General features: G+C 48.2%; 6 protein-coding genes and 1 non-coding gene across 7 annotated transcripts; 3 read left to right on the top strand and 4 right to left on the bottom strand.

Moving 5' to 3' along the window:
- Positions 1–514: 514 nt before the first annotated feature.
- ASPZODRAFT_135108 (hypothetical protein) lies at positions 515–1,333 on the bottom strand. Its single transcript, XM_022723706.1, has one exon. It carries the CDS (start codon positions 1,325–1,327, stop codon positions 1,007–1,009), a length of 321 nt encoding a protein of 106 aa, XP_022578812.1. The 5' UTR covers positions 1,328–1,333; the 3' UTR covers positions 515–1,006.
- A 2,003-nt stretch (positions 1,334–3,336) lies between these two features.
- ASPZODRAFT_18501 (hypothetical protein) lies at positions 3,337–3,768 on the top strand (the record flags this gene model as incomplete). Its single annotated transcript, XM_022727229.1, has 2 exons — positions 3,337–3,410; positions 3,606–3,768. 2 exons carry the CDS (start codon positions 3,337–3,339, stop codon positions 3,766–3,768), a joined length of 237 nt encoding a protein of 78 aa, XP_022578811.1.
- A 1,254-nt stretch (positions 3,769–5,022) lies between these two features.
- On the top strand, positions 5,023–5,125 carry ASPZODRAFT_t119. Its single transcript has one exon. It is a non-coding gene; the product is annotated as a tRNA-Ser (tRNA).
- A 279-nt stretch (positions 5,126–5,404) lies between these two features.
- Positions 5,405–8,067, bottom strand: ASPZODRAFT_101247 (hypothetical protein). Its single transcript, XM_022720783.1, has 5 exons — positions 7,604–8,067; positions 7,350–7,503; positions 6,358–6,414; positions 6,194–6,310; positions 5,405–6,101 (listed from the first exon to the last, which is right to left on the bottom strand). Exons 1-5 carry the CDS (start codon positions 7,936–7,938, stop codon positions 5,775–5,777), a joined length of 990 nt encoding a protein of 329 aa, XP_022578810.1. The 5' UTR covers positions 7,939–8,067; the 3' UTR covers positions 5,405–5,774.
- Positions 8,068–8,427: 360 nt separating this feature from the next.
- On the bottom strand, positions 8,428–9,616 carry ASPZODRAFT_71896 (hypothetical protein; the record flags this gene model as incomplete). Its single annotated transcript, XM_022729793.1, has 4 exons — positions 8,428–9,163; positions 9,230–9,379; positions 9,433–9,532; positions 9,592–9,616. The coding sequence occupies 4 exons, from the start codon at positions 9,614–9,616 to the stop codon at positions 8,428–8,430; spliced, it is 1,011 nt and encodes a 336-aa protein (XP_022578809.1).
- A 997-nt stretch (positions 9,617–10,613) lies between these two features.
- ASPZODRAFT_71833 (hypothetical protein) lies at positions 10,614–13,398 on the top strand (the record flags this gene model as incomplete). The annotated part of the gene is made up of 6 exons (XM_022729784.1): positions 10,614–10,985; positions 11,052–12,111; positions 12,172–12,299; positions 12,355–12,891; positions 12,942–13,002; positions 13,058–13,398. The coding sequence occupies 6 exons, from the start codon at positions 10,614–10,616 to the stop codon at positions 13,396–13,398; spliced, it is 2,499 nt and encodes an 832-aa protein (XP_022578808.1).
- A 427-nt stretch (positions 13,399–13,825) lies between these two features.
- ASPZODRAFT_153767 (hypothetical protein) lies at positions 13,826–20,302 on the bottom strand (the record flags this gene model as incomplete). The annotated part of the gene is made up of 4 exons (XM_022726013.1): positions 13,826–15,382; positions 15,439–15,594; positions 15,664–15,886; positions 15,951–20,302. The coding sequence occupies 4 exons, from the start codon at positions 20,300–20,302 to the stop codon at positions 13,826–13,828; spliced, it is 6,288 nt and encodes a 2,095-aa protein (XP_022578807.1).
- Between the last annotated feature and the right edge of the window lie 293 nt (positions 20,303–20,595).

The following is a 20,595-nucleotide window of genomic DNA, read 5'->3' as shown; positions in this document are numbered from 1 at the left end:
GGGAGAGCAGCTGAGGGGAGCTCTAGCAATAGCAAATAAAACGATATACAGTAAGAATAATAGCAGAGACCATCTGAATTGAGCAATTGGTATCGAACAAGCTTGAATGGGGGACTTGAATGGCCGACCGAGTGTAGGCAGGCAAAAAAACGAGTGGAGGAGGGTAAACAACAACGGCGGTCAGCAGCAGCAGACGTTCCAAAGGCCCTACCAGAGGTCAACAAGAGACTCGGTCTCCAAAAGTGAACAAAATAAAAGGCGAGGCCATGAGAGAGAGGAAGAGAGGGAGAGGGAGAGGGAGAGAAAAGAGGGAGAAAGGAGGGGAGGACAAGAAGATCCTTAGCAGAGCAAAGGAGAGCAACGAAAAGGCCCAATAATAATTAATGTTGAGGAGGCGAATTGCCTCCTCGGCGTCTCGCTCCTACCCAAAGCAGCCTAGCGGCGTATCGCCCTGGCCTGACGAGGACCCCGTGATGTGTCACAAAACAGAAACCGACACACGCTGTTTCAGAGTAATTATTATTATCTGTCATGACACTTCGTCTTCTGCCTACGGAGTAGTTTCCGGTTCACTTCTTTACATCCATTGCTGGTGAAATACAATGACAGACAGGTTTATCTATTTGCCGTGCCCTGGAAGAGTACGAGTTCTGACTAGGATCTGAAGACTAACGAATGGTGATAGAACCAGATCCCCTCGGAACAAACGTCGAGCCTGTTAACTCTGTGGACCCTGGCAAGGGTTAGTCACTCGAGTGGACGAACAATAATGGTCTGACATACTGGGGAGATCCGTCAATATATGTGCTTGCAGCGTGGACGTGCATTGGGCTGTGTCGCAGACGCTGTCGGTTGCTTTTTGGACGTGTGACACTACAGTCTACTACATACCGTCAGTAAGTTGCATACGAGTCTACAAGTACGGACGGAGTACGGAGTACCTCCGAACTACGGAGTGCTCGTACGGAGTACGGAGTACACGGAGTGACATTTACACTACTCCATACTACATATGTCGATCTCTTGACGGTGCTGTCAATATTCTGTACTCCGTATGTGCTCTCTGTACGGACTCTGGACTCACGGAGTAGCCACAACGGAACGGATCGAGGGACCCGCGTCGCTCGCCCCCGGTGGATATGCATGCGTGTGTGTCCCTCTTGTCAAGGGCAGGATCCGAGGAATGGAACCTTCTATTTGAGAACCCCCTATTACGGAGTATCTGGGCTCTTATCGTACTCCACATGCTCTGGCTGGGACAGACGGAGTAGAGCAAGAGAAAAATGCGCTTATCCAAAACTTTTGAGTAGAATAGATTGTATCCCATTGGTCGGATAGAACGACCTTTCATAAGATTAAATTACTCCGTACTAGAATAATCTATAACTTATAAGTATCCTCTAGTTCTTCTAGTTCTTCACTAGAAGATCCTTAGAAAAATATCAAACAGCTTAAAGCATCTTATTATATCTTATTTTATCTTATTATATCTTCTAGAAGCCAATCTAATTGTTTTCTTTCTATGATCGACTGCCCCTCTCTATGTAGTAATCCGTACAACACCTACTTTCACGAGGTCTGGTGTAAGCGCCTATCCACAGCACAATTTCCATGTGCGAGAAATAATAAGCGAGCAAGGAATTATAGCCATGCTCTATAGGAGGAGAGACCACTTTTTTATCCTTCAGGACAAGGGTTCCTGCGCTAACTGGAAGTGAGGCTATTTTAGTAGCATGGCAAAGATGAAGAGTATGTAGAGGGAATAGCAACTACTTAGTTACCTCTACCTATATGGCTTTAAGCGCCACTAGGTGTGACTACGGTAGTATATCTCTAGAGGACTTTCTATATATAGACTATGTATGTAGTATGACCTCGCATCGGCGTTAAATGCCTCCTGCATGCAATCCTCGATAGTCATTGGAAACTACGTCGCTGATATAATAATAATCATTACCTCACTGGTCACGTAGATGATTTATAAACACAATTATTTTAGATTTGGGTTATATATAGGGAGTAGAGATGAAATACTTCACCTTACAGTATACTTGAACAGGTTCCGTAGGATTAGCCAGGATATGACGCACCCACAGCAAGAGGAGCATCCTCTGTTTCCTTAACATCCCCCTGTTCATATATACTACTATGTAGTCTTTTACTATATAATCCTCCATTTATAACCTTCTATCACATACGACCACAGGGTGTGGAAAACAGGGCTTCCCGTCCGCTCAGCCGTACTTAAGCCACACGCCGGTAGGTTAGTAGTTGGGTGGGTGACCACCAGCGAATCCCTACTGTTGTATGTTTTTTTATTCTATAACTACTTGGCCGTAGATTGAGTCTAATATACTCGAGTAGATACGTTATTTACTACATATTGTTTTTGGTTTTAGCGCGGCTAGCTAAGGCGAGCGTACCTATTCCATTGGTCTCAATTGACAGGGATGTTACTCCACCCTCCAAGTACTACATGGTTACTCCGTATATCCCGCCTTATCTCCAATACTCTGTACTGGCTCCTGCTGTAGTAGTCGGGAAGGTCAATATAATATCACTATATGGCCCAGCTGGCTGATCTTTGCCTTATATGCGTATAGCCTCATAGCCCGCACCTGAGAGGCTATAACGACCACGGCGACGAAATATGCCTGCCTACAACCGTGAAACCTGTTCTGCTTCGCCCTTCTGACCCCCCAGCTCTGCCTCGCAGACCGTGAATAAATCTTCCATCTATAAGTAGGTGTCGCCCTGACATCATATTGGTATATTCACTTGTTGTTCCTAATTAGGACTAGTGGGAAGTATTACCATGGTGGACGGTTTAATATAAACAGAAGGAAGTGAGAGTTGGTCAACGTCTCTACTTCTTCTCCCATTCCGCAGCCTCTTCCTTTCCATCTTTTCCTCCCACAACCTGCTTTCTGATTTCTGAATTCGTATCCTTACCCTGTCACCCTCTCAAACGCCACACCTTCTGCAGAATCACACATTGCCTCGTCTTAGAATACATGACCTAGATCAAAGGGCACTGTGGACTTTATCCTAAGCTGCTCCAAGGAGGCAGAAGATTTGGTAAGGTCTCTGATCTATTCCGAATTTAAAAGAAATAACTAACCCATCGATTCTGAAGTTACGCGCTGCATCATCAGTAAAGCCGGCCACGTGGTAGGAGTCGCCCATATATATCCCTATTCTCTTAGTGGAGGGTATCCCAAAGCCCTATCATTCTGGAATTTGCTCGAAATTTTCTGGACCACGGCGACGGTTGATCGCTGGAAAAAGGATATCTTTGGGCTAAAGGGAGCCGAGAGCTGCCTCAACCTTTTGGCCATGTCCCCCAGCACCCACGCCTACTGGCGGAATGCGCTCTTTGCCCTGAGGCCGCTAGGAATGAGCCAGGATGAGTGCCAGCTTGAAATTCGGCTTTTCTGATTGCAGCCCGTCTGTCTGTCCGGCCCTATCCTTCTCAACTCACCTCCCTTCATATCGACCAACTCCGATTCATCCATAGAGAATGTCAAACTATTTAACTGTGAAATCGATAAGAAGGTTTGCTCCGGAGACAAGATCATCTTGACCACTAATGATCCTGTCCACAGACCCCTTCCCAGTCTGCATCTTCTCCAAATGCAGTGGGGCCTGCATCGCCTCACTGCCCTCTGTGGAGGGGCCAGCATCCCTAAGCCCCTGAACCCATACTATGACGATGAGCGTGATGATCATAGCGAGCTGGAGTTTGATTATCTCGACTCTGACGATTGACGTTCATTTTGATTTAAATGCGTCCCTAACAATACAAATCGGATGGCTTGCTTTGCGACAGAGCTAAGAGAGTTCTTGATGGCGAATCCACGGCTTAGAAATTAGTACAGGACGGTGTAGTGAGATGGTTGGGTTCCTTTAAGCATTGGTGTTGGCTATCGAACGGATCTTATCTAGAATGTATCTCGCTTCAAACTCTCCGAGATATCTTTACGCTGCTTACCGCGCAAGGCTTGCTTAGCCAGATGAGATATACATTTTATCAAGACTATGATTCAATCTCAGCAGCCTTATCACTTGGTACCTACCTAGACTATCTCATACCATATGCATATCTCAGTGGCAGTAGATCAGATCAAGATTAGATATTGTTTCGTGTGGAAATGGGGTTATCCACTATTCTTCTTATGGTTAGTTCTCGGCCATCGCCCCATATTTATACAAGTATGACAGATACCAGGTATGTACCTAAGTAAGTTGTAGTTGACTAGTTATGTAGTAACAGGTAGTTAGTCACTAGGTACTTATATAGTGCTTAGGACAAGCAATACAGAGTAGTGAATAAAAACCTAAAATAGGATTCTCCCTTGTCTATACTGGCACCTCCTTTCCTGAGCCGAGACACTTTATACGCGCTGATCTATGGGACTAGAATTGGCCTCGTAGATTCGCCCGGAGTTGCGACCCTGCTGGTCTAGAAATGATGGATGACTGTGGATGTAGTAGATATATTTCCTATGCTTTTTTCCTTTTTATACTTGGCTGTTGATTGTGTATTATTTTTGCTGCTATGTAACAGTGGTGCTGGTGACTGTACCCGAATCATAGACTAGTAGGGTGGCTATTTGAGTTAGCAGTGTAGGTATAAATATATCCTAGATAGTTTATATGAATATGCCTGGCTGCTGAACAACCACTGCCAGTCATGCTCTATTCATGACTAATTAGTATTTCCATAGAAACACTAGTCTATGCTATTTCATGCGAGATCGTATTTCCCTATGGCTAGATCTTTTGTTTTCTTACTCGATAAATTCTATAGAGCTAGCTTCATTTACTCTTGAACAAGCTGTGTCTTGCCCCCCGCTATACCCAAAATGACTGTGGTATATACTCCGTATATAGGGAGAGTGACGTCACTGCCCTGCCTCCACTGCCAGCTCTGGTCGATTTCTTCCAATGCCGCACGAAAAACTAGGTCCCAGGGAAACATCTTACATAATTTAAAACACTGGCACCCCGCAATATAGAGTTGGCAGCATGGCCGAGTGGTCTAAGGCGGTAGACTTGAATTTACCAAAGAGTAATTTATTATCTATTCTCTTCGGAGGCGTGCGTTCGAACCGCACTGCTGTCGTTTTTTTTATTTCTTCCTAGTACCTACCTACCTACCTACCTACCTACCTTGTACTAGATAGACTATTAGTACCCCACCATAGTCGTTCAAAGTGTCTGGTGTTTCATCTACGCTTTTAGGGCATTGCGCATCATTGCTCAAGGAGTGATAAACCCCTCGGGTTTGGTCAGGAGTGTTCGGCGTACTCACTCCGTACTGTAAATACGACATCCCGAAAATGAGATCTGATCACCAGAAATAGACGTTTCTATTAGATTAAGGGATAGTCGAGTAGTACTCCGTGACCACTGTACTAGATATTCTCTCCGTACTCCGTTTTACCTTGGCAAAATACGTCTATCACAGATTCTGGTCAATCATCCAAGGTAATTAACCAAAAAATAGCTCAAGTAGAGAGCCCAAGGGCCGAAAAAGTCCCCCCTGCCACCCATATGCAGTAAGACAATAGAATGCTGGCGCGTATGTGACCTATCCGCTCGAAGATGACCCGTCGAGAACGCCTAGAACTGCATGCAGAGAATAAAGAGAGAGGGGATAACTATGTAAGTCCTCCGTACGAGCACGGAGTACAGTATTCCGTAACTGATCCCCCGTCTACTCCGTAGTGTGTGTATGTGTAGAAATTAAAACGTCAAAAAAGTATTGCCCGTCATGCCTTGGCCTCCCCCGCGTACTTCCTCGTCCAATCTCGAGCGATCTCCTCGTAGCGTGTCCGGTCGTTCTTGTATTGCTCGGCAATCCTGGTTTCGACGGCGTCGTCCGGCATGGGTTCGGCCAGGAGCTGTCGAGCGAACTCCAGCACAGCCGCGATGCGTGAGCTGGGTTTCCACTCGTCCGACTTGAGCATCCCCAAACACATGCTGCCCTTGTCATCGTTGGTCACGTTCGGGTGATAGATCTTGGTCACGAAGTTGATCGTCGGCGGTTTGAACGGGTACCCGGTGGGCAGGCTGAGCTTCACGAGGAACTTTCCATTCTAGAAAAAAAAAAAAAAAACAGTGGGGTTGAGTTAGTAATTCAGCGATGATTCCCAAGATGTGTAAATAAAGTAGATTAAAAGGCACACACATGGTATGGTGATCCCTCGGGACCCTCCATATAGACCTTCCAATCGTACAGGTTTGCCTCGTCGGCTAACTCCACGGAGATGCCAGTAGGTGGTGATTCCACAAGCTCGGCCAGCTCCTAGACATGACAAGGGATTGTCAGCCATGAAAACATGCGTAGTCAACTAACCTACGATGCCGCAGTACCTTTGCAATTCTCTTCTGGCTACCCATTGTCTGTAGCTCCAAATACTCGGCGAGGTGATAGGAAGGCTGGTGAGGGGGATGAAACAAAGCAGGTCGTGTGACCCTCGTGCAAATATAAATAAGGAGACTTGGATCTGCCCACGCACAGCAAAAGAAATACACTCTAGACAGAAAAGGGGCGGGGTCGGGGGCTGAATGAGACAATGAGTCCAAGTAAGAAGAAATAGCTGCCTGTTCTCGTCTGTTGTCTCTTTCAACGGCGGGGTGGGGCGGGGCGGATCTCAGGCGGAAAGACGTCACAGTCCAGACCACGCCATAATATGAACCCGATCTTAGGCAAAGAAGACGCCTTGAAGATATTGCAGGATGTTTATTAATAGAAAGACTAATATTAGGATATAAATAGCTCCAATTAAGATCAGTGAGTAGGAGTGGTGTGGGTAGCTATATAAAAAGGTTTAGGCAGAATTGATAGATATAGTATACCTAAATATCTAGTTCTGGGACAGTGCTGCAATCAAACGTGTATAATTCATTGTCTAAGATGATAGAAAAGATTGCTGAATACTATTATATCTTTCAAGAAGGAAGGACAATGTAGTCTTTTAGCGGTCACTAAGGCGGTGTTTATATACAGGCAGTATTTTACAGAGCAAAGTGAACACTGTAGAAGTAACTATACCTTACTTTTTAATGCTAGAAAGAGTAGTAAACCCGATGCTAGGCTCAAAAACAAATCAAACTCTAGGCTCTAATTCCTTGTCAGCAATATGGCTGTTTTGACAATCCCGAAGCCAGGGGTACATGTTGCTACCAGAGCAAGAAGACATCAATCTTTCCCATTCTATTTCTGTAGATCTAACAAATAGACATTTTTATCACTCTTATTCCCGTTGCAGCATCACCATCAGACCCATGATGCCTAATAATGCGGTCTTGAGCCACGGGTATTCGCTGAGTAGAATCGTCACATAGCCGACCAAAGGAACATATCCCCGCACACTTCCAACAATATCCTCCTGGCGATTCAGATGATCCTGGCCTCGGGCATACAATTCGGTGTCATCGGCGGCATTGTTATCTCCCTTAGTGAGGAGCATGTGTGACGGTTCAGAGGACGAGCTACTGGAAATAGAAATCAGCATGGCTCCATCACCTAGACCGATCCGTGCCTCGAGGAACGTTATATGACGGGAGAGAGAGAGGGGGGGGTAAAGAAACTCACGAAATCGCCTTGACTTTCTTGGTCTTCGCATCTACCTCCGGGAATGTCCTAACCACCCGGTGCACGATAGGAATATCCTTGCCCTTGATATTGTAAACGACGATTTCGGCCACCTCAGCCCGAGGGCTACGGTTCCAGAGGAACAGCAGATCGCCCCGTTGGAAAGCCGGTTCCATTGAGCCCGATAGCACCACGACGATGGGTGAAGACGACGCGGTGAACACGGAGAGACCCTTCCACATCATGAACGCCGTGGACAGTACCAGGGCGAAGTTCAGGACCTGCGCCAACGTTTGGCGCGGGTTGGATATGTTCGACGTCAGAGATGACAGCATGGTGAATATAGCTAAGATTCCCCAACCCTAGCTAGGTAGAAAGAAAAGGAGAGAGAGAGAATCAAGCGAGTGGCCCAGATGCTGGGGTTCAGGCGGGATTGAAGGACGTTGAAAGTCGCGATTGCGGCGATGTGGCCCTTGTCCTTGGCTCACCCAAACAAATACTGGGCGGAGAACAGTACTACATACAGTAGAACTGGCAACTGGCCGGGAGTGGTGCTCTTTTTTTTTTTTTTTCCCTGATAGTTATAATTACAATCTACTGTTTATTTTTTAATGTTCTTTTTATCAAGTATTTCTGGGCTCTGTGGAATTTATTTCGCTGAGTTTTGTATATATCCCGAAATCCTATTGGGTTTATACTATTCTAGAATAAGTACCTAGGTAGTTTGAAAAGAACAGGAAGAAACGAAAGTCAGGAAGACCGAAAATAAAATCATACATAGGAAAAAGGCGTTAAAAAAGATATCGGAAACTCGATATGTCTCCCTAAACAGCCGAAGAAGGGTTGGGTTGTGCTTTTCCCGTAGAAGGACTAGTTTCCCAGTATTTATTGTGCTGTCCGCGTCTGAAGATAAGGCCAAAGATGTCGAACGGGTCAAACAGGGTGGTTAGGAATGATCTTGGGTCTTCATACCCGGTGCCTTCAACCTCAGTGACACCGTCCTGTGCCAGGTAGATCTTATTTGACCGAGGAAGCCAGCGCATCGGATGGAAGATATTCAGCATGGTAGTGTTTGTGAACATCACTGTTGCCTCAAAGACCCAGAAGAACCACTCGTCCTTGAGAATAGGGCTCATGTCTTTGATATTGCTGACGTTGAGACTCGCAGCAGAGAAATACTCAACGGTCCGATAGATCGTTCGGATGGTGATCAAAGTGCAGCTGCAGTACAGCACGGAAATGGCCCGCTTCACCTTGGAATTCAGCACCCCGGCCCGGGAGCAGTTGACGTAGAACTTCGTCGCCAATGCCAAAAACCCTGCCATCAGTACAATCTGCAAAATTAAGGCAGCTTTGAGAAGTGCCTTGCCGGTGTTCTGCTTGCTCTGGGAGTTGCTCGAGTTGGCGACCAACGCTGCGCCGTTTGCGGTGATCGATTCGATTACTGCCCCCATAGCGACAAAGGTCGTGAAGACCCTTCCCGGGTGGATGGGAGAGTGATAGGGGATATAGTACAGGATTCGTCCGAGGGTGAAGAAGTTGGCTCCTTCGTAGACGGGTCTGGATGGTACTTTGTTAGCATCAACTATCATAGATCCCATATCAAAAACCGCGATATCAACATACGGTCCAGCAAGAAGAAGAACGGTGCTCGCAATGTAAATAGGAAGATTATCCCATTGTCCAAAGGCGCCAATAGTACGCAGGATAAACCCGGCTGTAAAGAGGAGGGCGCTCCAAGGTAGCAGGCCAGTCACCTTCCAGCTTCTGAACCGACTGTTTATTTTTGTCAGCTCTATTAAGCCCAAAAGGCTACCAAGGTATCATACAAGCATTGGTAGATGTGTGTTATGCCAGAGGCTGCAAAAAGTATAGCAAAAGCAATCGGGGCGCCTTTATTGGGTGCGTAGTACCAATAGCTACCCTCCTCTGTTTGGAATCAGTAATCTAGTTTATAGTATCCTTTTCTTATTATAAGAAGAACTAACGGTATGCTGATCTCGCCTCAAGCATGGTCATATAGGTCTTAGTGGTTGACACGGGTCTCGGAAAATCAAAGGCTGGAATCAAAGAAGGTCTCCAAAGTTCTGCTATAGTAAACTATGAATCCAAGACAACATGGTCGCTATGCAAGATCTCATATAGGACTCCCATAGTTTTATATAACATCCTCGACCTTCTGCACCATGGGTCGTCAGGCACTGGGAATCGTTTTTAGCGAAAACGAGGTTGCCAAGAATTACCCTTTTTGGCCAGCGCAGGAATCAACCTCACCCTGATAGCCAGGACCTTGGGTAATGCTGCATGACTGACAAGTCTGACACGGCCAGTTGCAAGAGCCTTTCCGTAGGGGTGCAAGGCTTAGCTTTGACTGGTCGGATACAAGATACCACGATGTGATTTCTCTTTGGACAGAGGTTAAAAATGACGGAAATCAAGTCCAATGGAGCCCGCCTCAGCGCCCAAATACGAACGAGGTATTCTTTTAAAACATCGCTGGCAGTGGATAGAGTTCATCCAAAAAGGATCTGACCTAGGAGAGTTTCTGCTTCCTCCAGAGGCATTGGCTATTCGCGATACGAGGGAGTCGTTGATTCGATGTTAAGCGAGTACGACGATTGCTGAATTGCGCCCGATGAAGTCACGCAGTCTTGTGTCTGGAGCCGTGAGCATTCCACGGAACAACGACATCTTGATCAGGGTAGAAGAGTGAGGTGTGGTCTTGAATCAGATACCAGGCCAGATCTTCAGCCGTCGATTGCAGAGTAAGGTACCAGGACGTCTTGGGGAGGCGATATCAGCTTACATAAGCCAGACCTATGACCTAACCAGGTTTAGGTTAGTTGCCTGGACAACGCGAATGTTACCTAATCTGGAAGGATCAACATCAACTCCGGAAAGCGACATTGAAGCCATCTCATTATTCTCCACCGCCGAACTGTCAACTGTCGAACCGGAAACCGCTCTCCTGCAATCCACCAAGGCTGTTCTAGGTAGCCGGACTGCAATCATGAGCTCATCGACGAAAAGCCCGCAGACCTCGCTGTTCCAAGTCTTCCTTCGTCTTCGGCCGCCAATTTCGCCGCAGCCTGAGGGATATGGAGAACGATACCTCACAGTCGAGCCCCCTGAGGTTATGGAGAATACCGACCAGGATGGACAGAACGTGACGACATTGCACTCGACTCATATCACTTTGCAACCGCCAAATGACAACAGAAAACGAGCGGTGGAGAAGTTCGCTTTCACCAAGGTGTTCGAGGAAAGCGCGTCCCAGTTGGATGTCTTCGAAGATATGGACATCGCTTCCCTGGTGAACGGTGTTCTCCTCGAGAAAAGGGATGGCTTGATAGCTACCTTGGGTGTCACAGGAAGTGGAAAGGTCTGACTATAGCTTATACTGGACCGATAGGGAAGGCGAAGCTGATGATTTTTTTTGTTGCAACAGAGCCATACAATCCTCGGATCAAAATCCCAGCGTGGAATCACCCAGATGGCACTTGATTTGATGTTTAAATCTATTGCTACAGGCACAACTGGCTCCGATGTTTCGACTAGTCCCCTGCTCCTGGCGTCGTTGGCCGCGTCTGATCCCTCAGAAGCCCAGTTGTTCTCAGCACAAACATTCCTGGAAGCCGTCTATGGAGACCCAAACTCTGAACGCAACAGAGGTTCTCGAGCTCAGACTCCCTCTTCAAGGTCCCAAACACCTATGGCGGTATGGACCCCTCTTTCCCCCAACATCCTCCAAGAAACCCAATACGTGTGTCCACCAAGCCCTGGAACACAGGCCCAGGCGCTTCCCATGAGCCCTGGAGATGCCTTGCACACGGGAAAGGAACCCTACCCAGCTTCAAAAGACAGGAGCCGTCTCGATTCAAAGGACCTCTTGAGAGAGAGACTCGGACGAGCAACCCCTGGAATATCTGCACCTTTTTCCCATTTCTACCCCAGTGTTATTGGATCAAGTTTAGCTAAGTTTCGACTTAAAATCTTAAAGGAACCGATGCCGGCTTTAATCTTCCCTCGTCGCCACATGCAAAAGCCCAGCGCTATGCCCCGATCGCCCGATGTGGGCCACCTTGCCGTGGACGTGGACCCCAAGTCCGAGTACATTGTCTTGGTATCGATGTATGAGGTCTATAACGACCGCATTTTTGACCTCCTATCACCGTCTATTATTCCTGGCCAAGGGAGCGCTCTGTCCCGCCAGGGAGGCAATGGACAGAAAGATCGCCGCAGACCACTTCTCTTTAAGCCCACAGAAAGCTCTCCAGACCGCAAAATTGTTGCTGGGTTGAGAAAGGTTGCCTGTACTACCTATGAGGAAGCCTTAGCTGTTCTTGAAGTCGGTCTTACCGAGCGGAAGGTAACTGGAACTGGAGCCAACAGCGTGAGCTCTCGTAGCCACGGATTCTTCTGCCTCGAGGTCAAGAAGAAGACCACAGTTAAGAAAACCGGTGAAGTGACATGGACTGCAAATACACTCACGGTTGCCGACCTTGCGGGTGCGTACTAACTGGATCAATTGACAATACTTGGAAAAAAGATTGGCTAATCAGCCTTAGGTTCCGAACGAGCTAGGACTGCAAAAACAGCTGGAGCGACGCTTGCTGAAGCTGGCAAGATTAACGAGAGTTTAATGTATCTTGGTCAGTGCTTGCAGATGCAGAGTGACTGGCAAGATGGGAATAAGGTAAATCTCTATCAGAAATTGACGCACTGGGCTTGGTTATTAAGGCATGATGTAGGCGGGTCTTGTCCCGTTCAGGCAGTGCAAGCTCACTGAACTGCTCTTCTCCAACTCGTTCCCCTCTTCAAACCAAACAAGCCCAACACCTACACGCCATCCTCAGAAAGCCCTCATGATAGTGACCGCCGACCCACTGGGTGACTTCAACGCTACATCCCAGATTTTGCGGTACTCGGCCTTGGCTAGGGAGGTTACCGTTCCTCGTATCCCTTCCGTGACCGAGTCTATCCTTTCAGGGTCTGTGAGCTCTGGGAAAGCTCCGTCCTTAAGCGGCAGGAACTCGCCAAATGGAGTAACGCTAGAAGAGTTGGAACGAGCAACAGATGAGATCAACCGCTTGACTCTTGAGAACGAAAAATTGACCGTTAAGATTGCGAATGAAGAGATTACGCGCTCAGAACTCGAGACGAGACTCCATTCCATGGAGGAGAGATGCTTGATGATAGAGCAGGAAGTTCGAGAAGAATGCTGGGCCGAGATGGACGAACGCATGGAGGAAGAACGAAGAAGATGGCAGTCTGCATGGGATGAGCAGGTAAGTCCTACCTTCTAGCTTCTATTTAACCGATCTCTGACCGTATACAGGTCGGCCGTAACGATGAACATATGGACAAGAAGATTGAGCTCGTCTCTCGCGGCTTTCAAAGTAAATCTTTCTCATTTATTTTCCTCGCGAACTTGATGACTGACTATTGCTTTAGTTCACGAGGATCCAGAGCCTGCCGTTGATGAGAGAGTGGCAGATCTCGAATTTGAGAATGAGCAGCTGCTTAAGAAAATCGCGGCTCTAGAGCGTGAGCTGACGGGTCGGTCGCCCACCAAGAAGTCGAAACCAAGAAATCTCAATTTTGATCATGATCCTTTTGCCAAGCCTCCCGCAATTCGCCGGGAGAGCGAAATTGAAAATGCCCTCCGTCAGATGAATCAACTCAAGGTAGCTGACAGCATGTTCTCTCCTACCCCAGCAGCAAGCTCTCCCGGCAAGAAGTACAGGAAGATGGCTACCAGGAAATGGGACCTGGGACCCGAGGAGAACATCTAACCTTTCGATTTCTGATACCCGCCAATGTACTTATACACATTGGTCTTGTTTCTTGGAGTTCTGGAATCGGGTGAGGGAGCAGCGGTGGCCTAAGATCCATACAAGGTCCCACTGTGGAGGATATGGATGGCGTTTATTGGAGAAGTTCATGGTTTCTTTGATCATTCATCACCCTAATTGTTGTAATTATTCAGACATTCATATTCATATCTATTATACACGGAGACTTTATTTCTCCTTGCCAATTCAATTTCAAAAACAAGTCTTGATCCGAGTTCTCCCTTTCAAACGCCTTTCGTATGGATCTTAATAAATAGCCATCACAAAAACGCCTCGAATTCACATCGAAGCCCTCAAGAAAAAGTAAACAATGGTAATTGAAGAGCTGGAGACTGAACTGGTAGAATGATATTCAGGCTCTCGACGACTATGTATCCATAGCCTCGGCTGGTTCTTCAGTCTTTGCTGTCTCCAGGCATCTATCATTCCCGTGAATAGAAACCTCTAGTAAATCGATTTCTTCGCCTTCCCCCATGTCGATATCGGTATCTTTAACATCTTCAGTGTCGCCCTCATCCATACCGCCCTCTTCGCCCTCTTCCCCTTCGTCAGCTAGATCTTCATCGCCCTCCTCGTCTTCGTCGCCGTCGCCTTCCCCTGCGGCTCCCGAGGAGCCGAGTGCCATGAGGCTATCACCAGGCTCGACGGAATTTCGATTTGCTTCCGTCTCGTCCTGCTCTCCTTCGACGTGCCCTTCTCCTTCCTCTTCGTCAACGCTTGGCGGAACGGAAATTTCTGACTCCAGTCCTCCTGGAGAGCGCCCACGAGACAGGGTTGGAAAGAGCAGGGATGTCCGATCAACGGCCAACTTGGACATCTTGCCGTCATCGAGGTCACTAGCTTCCGTCTCGGGGTCAGGCGGAGGAGGACGCGGAAGCCGCCCTTTTCGGTTCAACAGTGAGCCCGACTTGCGATCCGTAGCCAATTTTGCTAGCCGGTCATCGTCAATCTCACTCAACTCGCTCTCATCATCTGCACTGTCGTGTACACTGTTCGCAGCACTGCTTTGCGGGGGGGATCTTGATCGACAGTCGGTCCCGTTTCGGCCAATGTGCGCAGTGGAAGTAGCAGCAGTTCCTGCTGCGGCAGAAGTGGCTGCACCAGACACCGGAGCAGACTCTCCTTCCGTCGATGCGGTAGGCTTGGCCGTCAAGGCGCGAGGAGTTAGCTTGCGGTTCACAATTGTTTCTGCTCGTTTCTGGATATCTCTTCGGGCTATGCCCTTGGTTCGGCCCCGAGGTGCAGCTGGCGTCTCCGACGCGGGAGCTGATGGAGGTGTCTGGGCATCCGCAGTACTTTCACCGGTCATTAGGAGATGGTCGACCTTCATTTTCTCCTTGTTTTCTTCATTGACTTGTTCGACTAGTTGAGGCATGTTGATCTCATATATCCGCGAGTAGAGATCAGCGATTAGGTCTTCAAGCATAGTCACTTTCATCAAGTTGTTGTTAAGTTTCTTCAACTCCACCGAGTCACGGAGAAGCTCCAGGATGAAGATGCTGTCGGGGACAAGTTGAGAGAGATTTTCGAGCCGGGCAGTGTTTGCGACAAAGTCATCCCAAGTGAGGCCTCTGAAAACCCCTTCTTCATGCCCTTCATTGATCTTTCCAGCTCGTCGGATGACTTTAGCATAAGTAGTACACATATCTTCCCACAGCTTGGTATGGTTGATGAAATCGCCCTGTTTCTTCCTCACTCGACGCAGGAGTTGATCCAAGTTTGCACGGTCGTCAAGTTGATCCAACAAGCTCACGAAAAAGTAGGCGTAGCGTGTAGTGTACACAAAGTGTCGACCTGGGCGCTCGAACTCGGGTTTCCAGACTTGAATCGTCATGGTTTTGGTGAAGATTTGTTGGGTCAACTCGTGTTTAGCAGCCATGGCAGAGGTTGGATCTTTATGGTCATCATAGATAACATGTGCAGCCTAGTCGTCCACGGTAAGTTAAACGAGCAGATGATTTATTGGGTTGAGCTTCTTACCCTTGCAGCCATCCGGTGATGCCAGTTAGATTTGTCTGCATTTCTAAGATTTCGAAGAATTTCTCGGATATATGGATCCCATATGGGAGGCTCTGTAGGGAGTTGAACTTTGCGAGCCCATGGAGTTGCCATCAGAGTTTTGCTACCTTCAGCAGGCTGGCCAGGAAATTAGCCGGTGTCTTTTCGGGAATCAAGAGAAATGGGAGATATAGGACAGAACTATACCGTTAGGGTTCCGCGATGGACAAGCTTATGAACGATTGATACGAGTTTGAAGTGTGGTTCGAAGATAGGATCTGTCCGCGAGTCTTTGCGTTCAGGCAAATTATCAATCGCGTCGAGGAGAGTATCGAGAAGCTCATCAAGGGAAATGCGCTTGCAATTACCCCTCACAGAATCGTCACAGCTGAACATCTTCCACAGACATTTGCTCAGCATATAATGGTTTCTACAGGCGAATTATAGTTAGCGATAGATTCCTGACTAGAATACGCATAGCGCAGTCCACTCACATCCAGCGTTTGGGCTTGTCGACGATGGCGCGTCTGAGGAGGTATCTACCAAAGCTCCAAACAGAGTATGCCTTCATTTCTCTGAACGGCTGGGCCGTGTACATCTCCTGATTCATCTCTTTGCTGTAATGGCGACTAAAATCGGCAAGATCGAATGCTCCCATAGAAAAGGGCTCTCGAGAAGATGCGTACATACGGATCCCAAAGTCGGTGAAGAGGTCAGACAGCAGTAAGCGAGTCTCTAGTGTTGGGTCTGCAGTCCTGATCGCCGTCGATACCGCCATGGAGTAGCAATGAATTGCATACCGTTGCCAGACCAGCAATTCTGATCTGTTATTGTTGATCTTATCTGCGGACCAGGTAATATCTTCTTCCAGTTTCGAATCGTAGGTCTGCGCAAGCCGGTACCAGGTTTCCCAGTTTTCAGCCCCATTTTCTATATCTTTCCTGAAGAAGTTGACAGCATCGTCTAGATCCGTGGTAGGGACAGGGTTAAGGCGCTTTTGAGAACGGAACTTTGTCAAGGAAGCGTAGCCGAGAAGAAAGAACCAGCCTTTCTGCGCAATCTGAGAGCTTTCAGCGGAGACGGGAACTAAGGACAGATCTAACACCCCCTGGGCGGCGCGGGAAAGATGAGCAGGATTCATGGGACCATTAAGATATGCGGTCACGACACGTCTGTTAAGTGACAGGGGTGGCGATGATTTCAGATTTCCGATTGCAGTCGAGATCTTATCTATTGTTGTCTTCAAATCAGACTTGCAGAGAGCTGTGATGCTCATCCTTTTAGCTTGCTTCATCACAAAATCGATCACGGAGATGGCTGTGACTTTGTCAAGCTTCTCAGAAGGACAGCCGTGATCCGCGAGTCCATCAAATGCCGAAATCTTGATTCCATGAAGATCCAGTATCACTTGGCATGTATCAAACTCATAATCATCGCCCGCTTTCAACGAGAGAAGCTCGGCCTTCATGAGCTTCAGGAATTGCTTGCTTGAGTACTTGCACATCGAACGAACCCCTAAAGCTCCATGCACCGCACGCAGGTACTCAAGACAGTCTTCTGATGGGTTGTCGAAGAGTTCCTGATTCTGTGCCATTGCTTCTTTGAGAAGTGTATATTGCAGGATCCAGCACCGTACTTGCATCTCTCGTAATCTATCCTTGAAGGTCTCCAAGGATTTGGCCTGGGATGCGCGCAGTTCGGGTCCAGGGGTTTGACCGACTCGGACAGAATCATCATAGAGTAGGAGGCATTGGAGAAGCTTCAATAATCGAACAATAGCGGTCATTGAGGATACGAGGTGATCCATGTCAACGCAATCGTATGCGTTTGTCTGCTTCTGCAGTACGAGCTTGACAGTTTCATTGAGGATACCCTCAAGAGATTTCAACCACTTGAGCAGTGCTATTTGGCGATCTTCGGGTGTGGCCTCGAGGTGAGACGCGCCCCAGAGCTCTTTGATAATAGTTTCTATGCTTCGTAGATAGCATGACACGACCTTAGGCGGGTATTCTATAGATTTATATGCCTCCTGCAGTCGCCGCCATAGGAATAAACGCAGGGTTGCGTCTCCACGGTCAAGAAAAGATATCATCTCCTGGATCTGTGCTGTGGCTGCTGCTGTTTCGGTATTCTCTGTTGCACCGTCTGGGATGCTTTCGATAGCTGACGGCTCGAGAATAGGTTCGATCGTCTCGATCAGGTCAACGGGGTCATCTGAATCTGCGCCGAATATCTTCATGAAGAAATCCATGGACTTCAACTTCGAGATCTCCTGGTCAAGTGCCGCGACCGAAAGCTCAAACATTACCACATTATTGACCAGAGGAATCGCCGGGGTTTGGAGCTGATGGAAGGTGTCCTTGAGGTGTTCAAGACAGAACAGGGCGTATTCTCGTCGACAATCCGGAGCCATGTTTGAGTGAAAGGTCGATGCCCATGTATGACGCAGGGCCAAACGTGTCTGCAGTTCTCCAGGTGGAGCGTAATCCATGAGGTAATTAAGGGACGTTCGCGCCAGTTGAGACCACCTCCCGAGACGATCTTCCTGGACAACTCTGGTGTCTTGATCAGAGTCATTGTTGGGGCTGCTAATGCGCGCGTAGACATCTAGATGAAGTTCATAAATCGTTTCAATCATGAGACATTCGGAGAGATTCTTTAGTGTATATGTGAATGGAGACTCGGATGTTGATTGCAAGACTGCTTGCCCGAGAGCCGCTGTATCTTCACACATCCTATCCCACATGAAGCTATCCTCCTGGACTAGCAGTTGAATAATCGTATCCTTCAGAGTTTCAGACCATTGGAAAGATGTGTACGTTGTTTCTGTATTTGAAGACTCGTCCACTGGGGAATTCTCATCTTCAAAGGAATACTTGCCATACGCAGGCATAAGAACACCCTTAAGCCAAGATAGGCTGGTTTCGGGTAAATGAAACCATCCGTCGTTGACCACCTTGATGAAAGCCGACAATTCGTCACCTTCTAAGAGTTCCTTTTCCACATTCAGCTTCCGAATGGATTTCCTGGAGTGCTCTTGGAAGATAGCCAAGCCCGACTTGTTCCCTCGAAGGGTTTCCAGCGAAGAGAAGCTTTCTCCATGCAGAGCTACTCGAGATTTCTCCTCGTTCCAGGCCTGGAAGCTTTCTCGGAGATCCTGGAAAATAGCAATCTCAGTGGCCGCGGGTGGTGTTTCGGAAGTTTCTGCAGACCCCTGTTGGTCACTGGCGGAGGAGAATTGTTTTCGCAGCTCGTCAACAGCCCCCAGTTCCTCGACGCCGATCTTTCTGAACAATGCTCCGACAGTTTCGAACATCCAACCGTCCGCTTGATTGTAAAGTTCTAGACGGTCTTCATAATATTTGGACTGATCGAAAGTTACCTCGTCAGTCTGAGCCAAACTATCGGCGTTGGATTCTCGCGCACGAGTCCTCCGACTCTTCGTCCTGCCTCCCTCTGTATTATCCTCGTTTGCGATAGAAGTGGATGATCTCTTACGGGAGGCAATTATCGACGACTTCGGATCAGGATCCTCATTAGCTGTGGTATCCGGTGGTTGAACATGAGGCTCCGGGGCTTGTTCTGCGTGACCGCTCAAGCCTTCCATCAACTGATTTTCTGCTCGTTGATCAACAGATGACTGGTCCTCGGCTAAGTCCGCGGAAGTCTGTGTTTGTGATTTCACCGTAGCGAGGGGCTCTCCTGTTGTTGGTGGGTTGCTGGCATCTGTCATTTCGACTTCTTTCTTCACGGCAGTTTGATCCCCGGCACCAACAATGTTTTGAGACGGCTCAGCTCTCGTAGACTCGCCAGCTATTGATGGATCCGGCTGAGTTGGCTCTGTCAGAGAGATTTTCACCCCATCATTGAGGCTGAGTCTTAATTTATCTTGTCTCTCGTCAAGAACCAATTGGAGGATCTCTTTGCCCACAGCTTCCCAAGTAAATCCGGAAGGTGTCAGTTCGTGACAATCGAGCCGCTTTTCTAGAGTTCTTTGTAAGGGTTTGGCATTTTCTATGTCTCCCTCAAGCAGTGGTAGATAGGGGAAAGGGTCTGATTGACGGATTAAGAGTTTCAACAAGGCTTTCTTTGGCTTTTGGACTGGAATCTGAGAGACGGACAGCTTGTCATAGAGAGACTGGAGGGTGCCGCGGAGGCGCTCTTGGGCGAAAGTTTCGTCAAGGCCTAGTTGTTCTGCGCGCACTTCCAAGCGATTCTCGTCATCGGCGAGCACGCTTTCCAGACAATAACGAGCCAGTCTATAGCTCTGCAAAGCACTGCTCAGCCTGGCACTCCGCCTCCAGAGGTCAAGATCTGTGTCATCCTTCTCTAACGCCTCTGCGAAAGAAACCAGGGCCGTTTTCGAGCACGTGTTAATCTTGCCAACCAGCCCTGCAGCAGCCTCAGAGTCCTGGGGTGTGGTCCGCAAGACATGATGCAGAGAATCCAAGAGAAATTGACCGTAATTTTTGTGCGATAAATAGATGGTTTGAAGCAAGGTGCTTGAGGTTGAGTCGTTGACGTCGTATTCCGCCAGAGGCTCCGCGACGGCCACCACAACTGCTCCTCCATCATTTGTAGACCTAGCCAATTGTTGGCCGTCACCGTCGTGCAAGGCCGCCCTTCGAAATTCCGACAACGACTCGGGGTATTTGAAGATCTCTGAGTTAAGGAGCGCATCGTACGCTTCCGCCGCTTGCGCGTAGAACTCTGGGCCCTGCGAGTGGAGTTTCAAGGCATTTTGGTACAGCTTCAGCGCCTCCTCGATCTGGATCTCCTTGGTATCATCGACCTCCTCCTCAAAGACTTCATCAGCCTCGATATTCAGGGCGGACCAGGTGGCCATGGTCGGCGATCGATCGAAGGACGTTCGTTTAGACGCGACACGCTTTCAGAGGCACGAGAGGGAACGGGGTGGCTGATCGCATGTCCAGGGAGCCAGAAACCAGTTCTGCGCCTGCAACCCAGCGGCGGATAAGTCTATGGGTAATCTAGCAGCATCAGATGGATGAGAAACAGCGAAGGATCTCGCCAGAGGGAGGAAGAGTTGTTCATGAACTGTCCGGAACATTCAACGCTCTCTGACACGGGCAGGCGCGTTTTCACCGAACATGAATTACCCGAAATGGCATAGTGTGG

Source organism: Penicilliopsis zonata (genome assembly GCF_001890105.1).
Source record: "Penicilliopsis zonata CBS 506.65 unplaced genomic scaffold ASPZOscaffold_14, whole genome shotgun sequence".
NCBI classification, from domain to species: Eukaryota; Fungi; Ascomycota; class Eurotiomycetes; order Eurotiales; family Aspergillaceae; genus Penicilliopsis; species Penicilliopsis zonata.
This window is presented reverse-complemented; position numbering and strand designations above follow the sequence as displayed.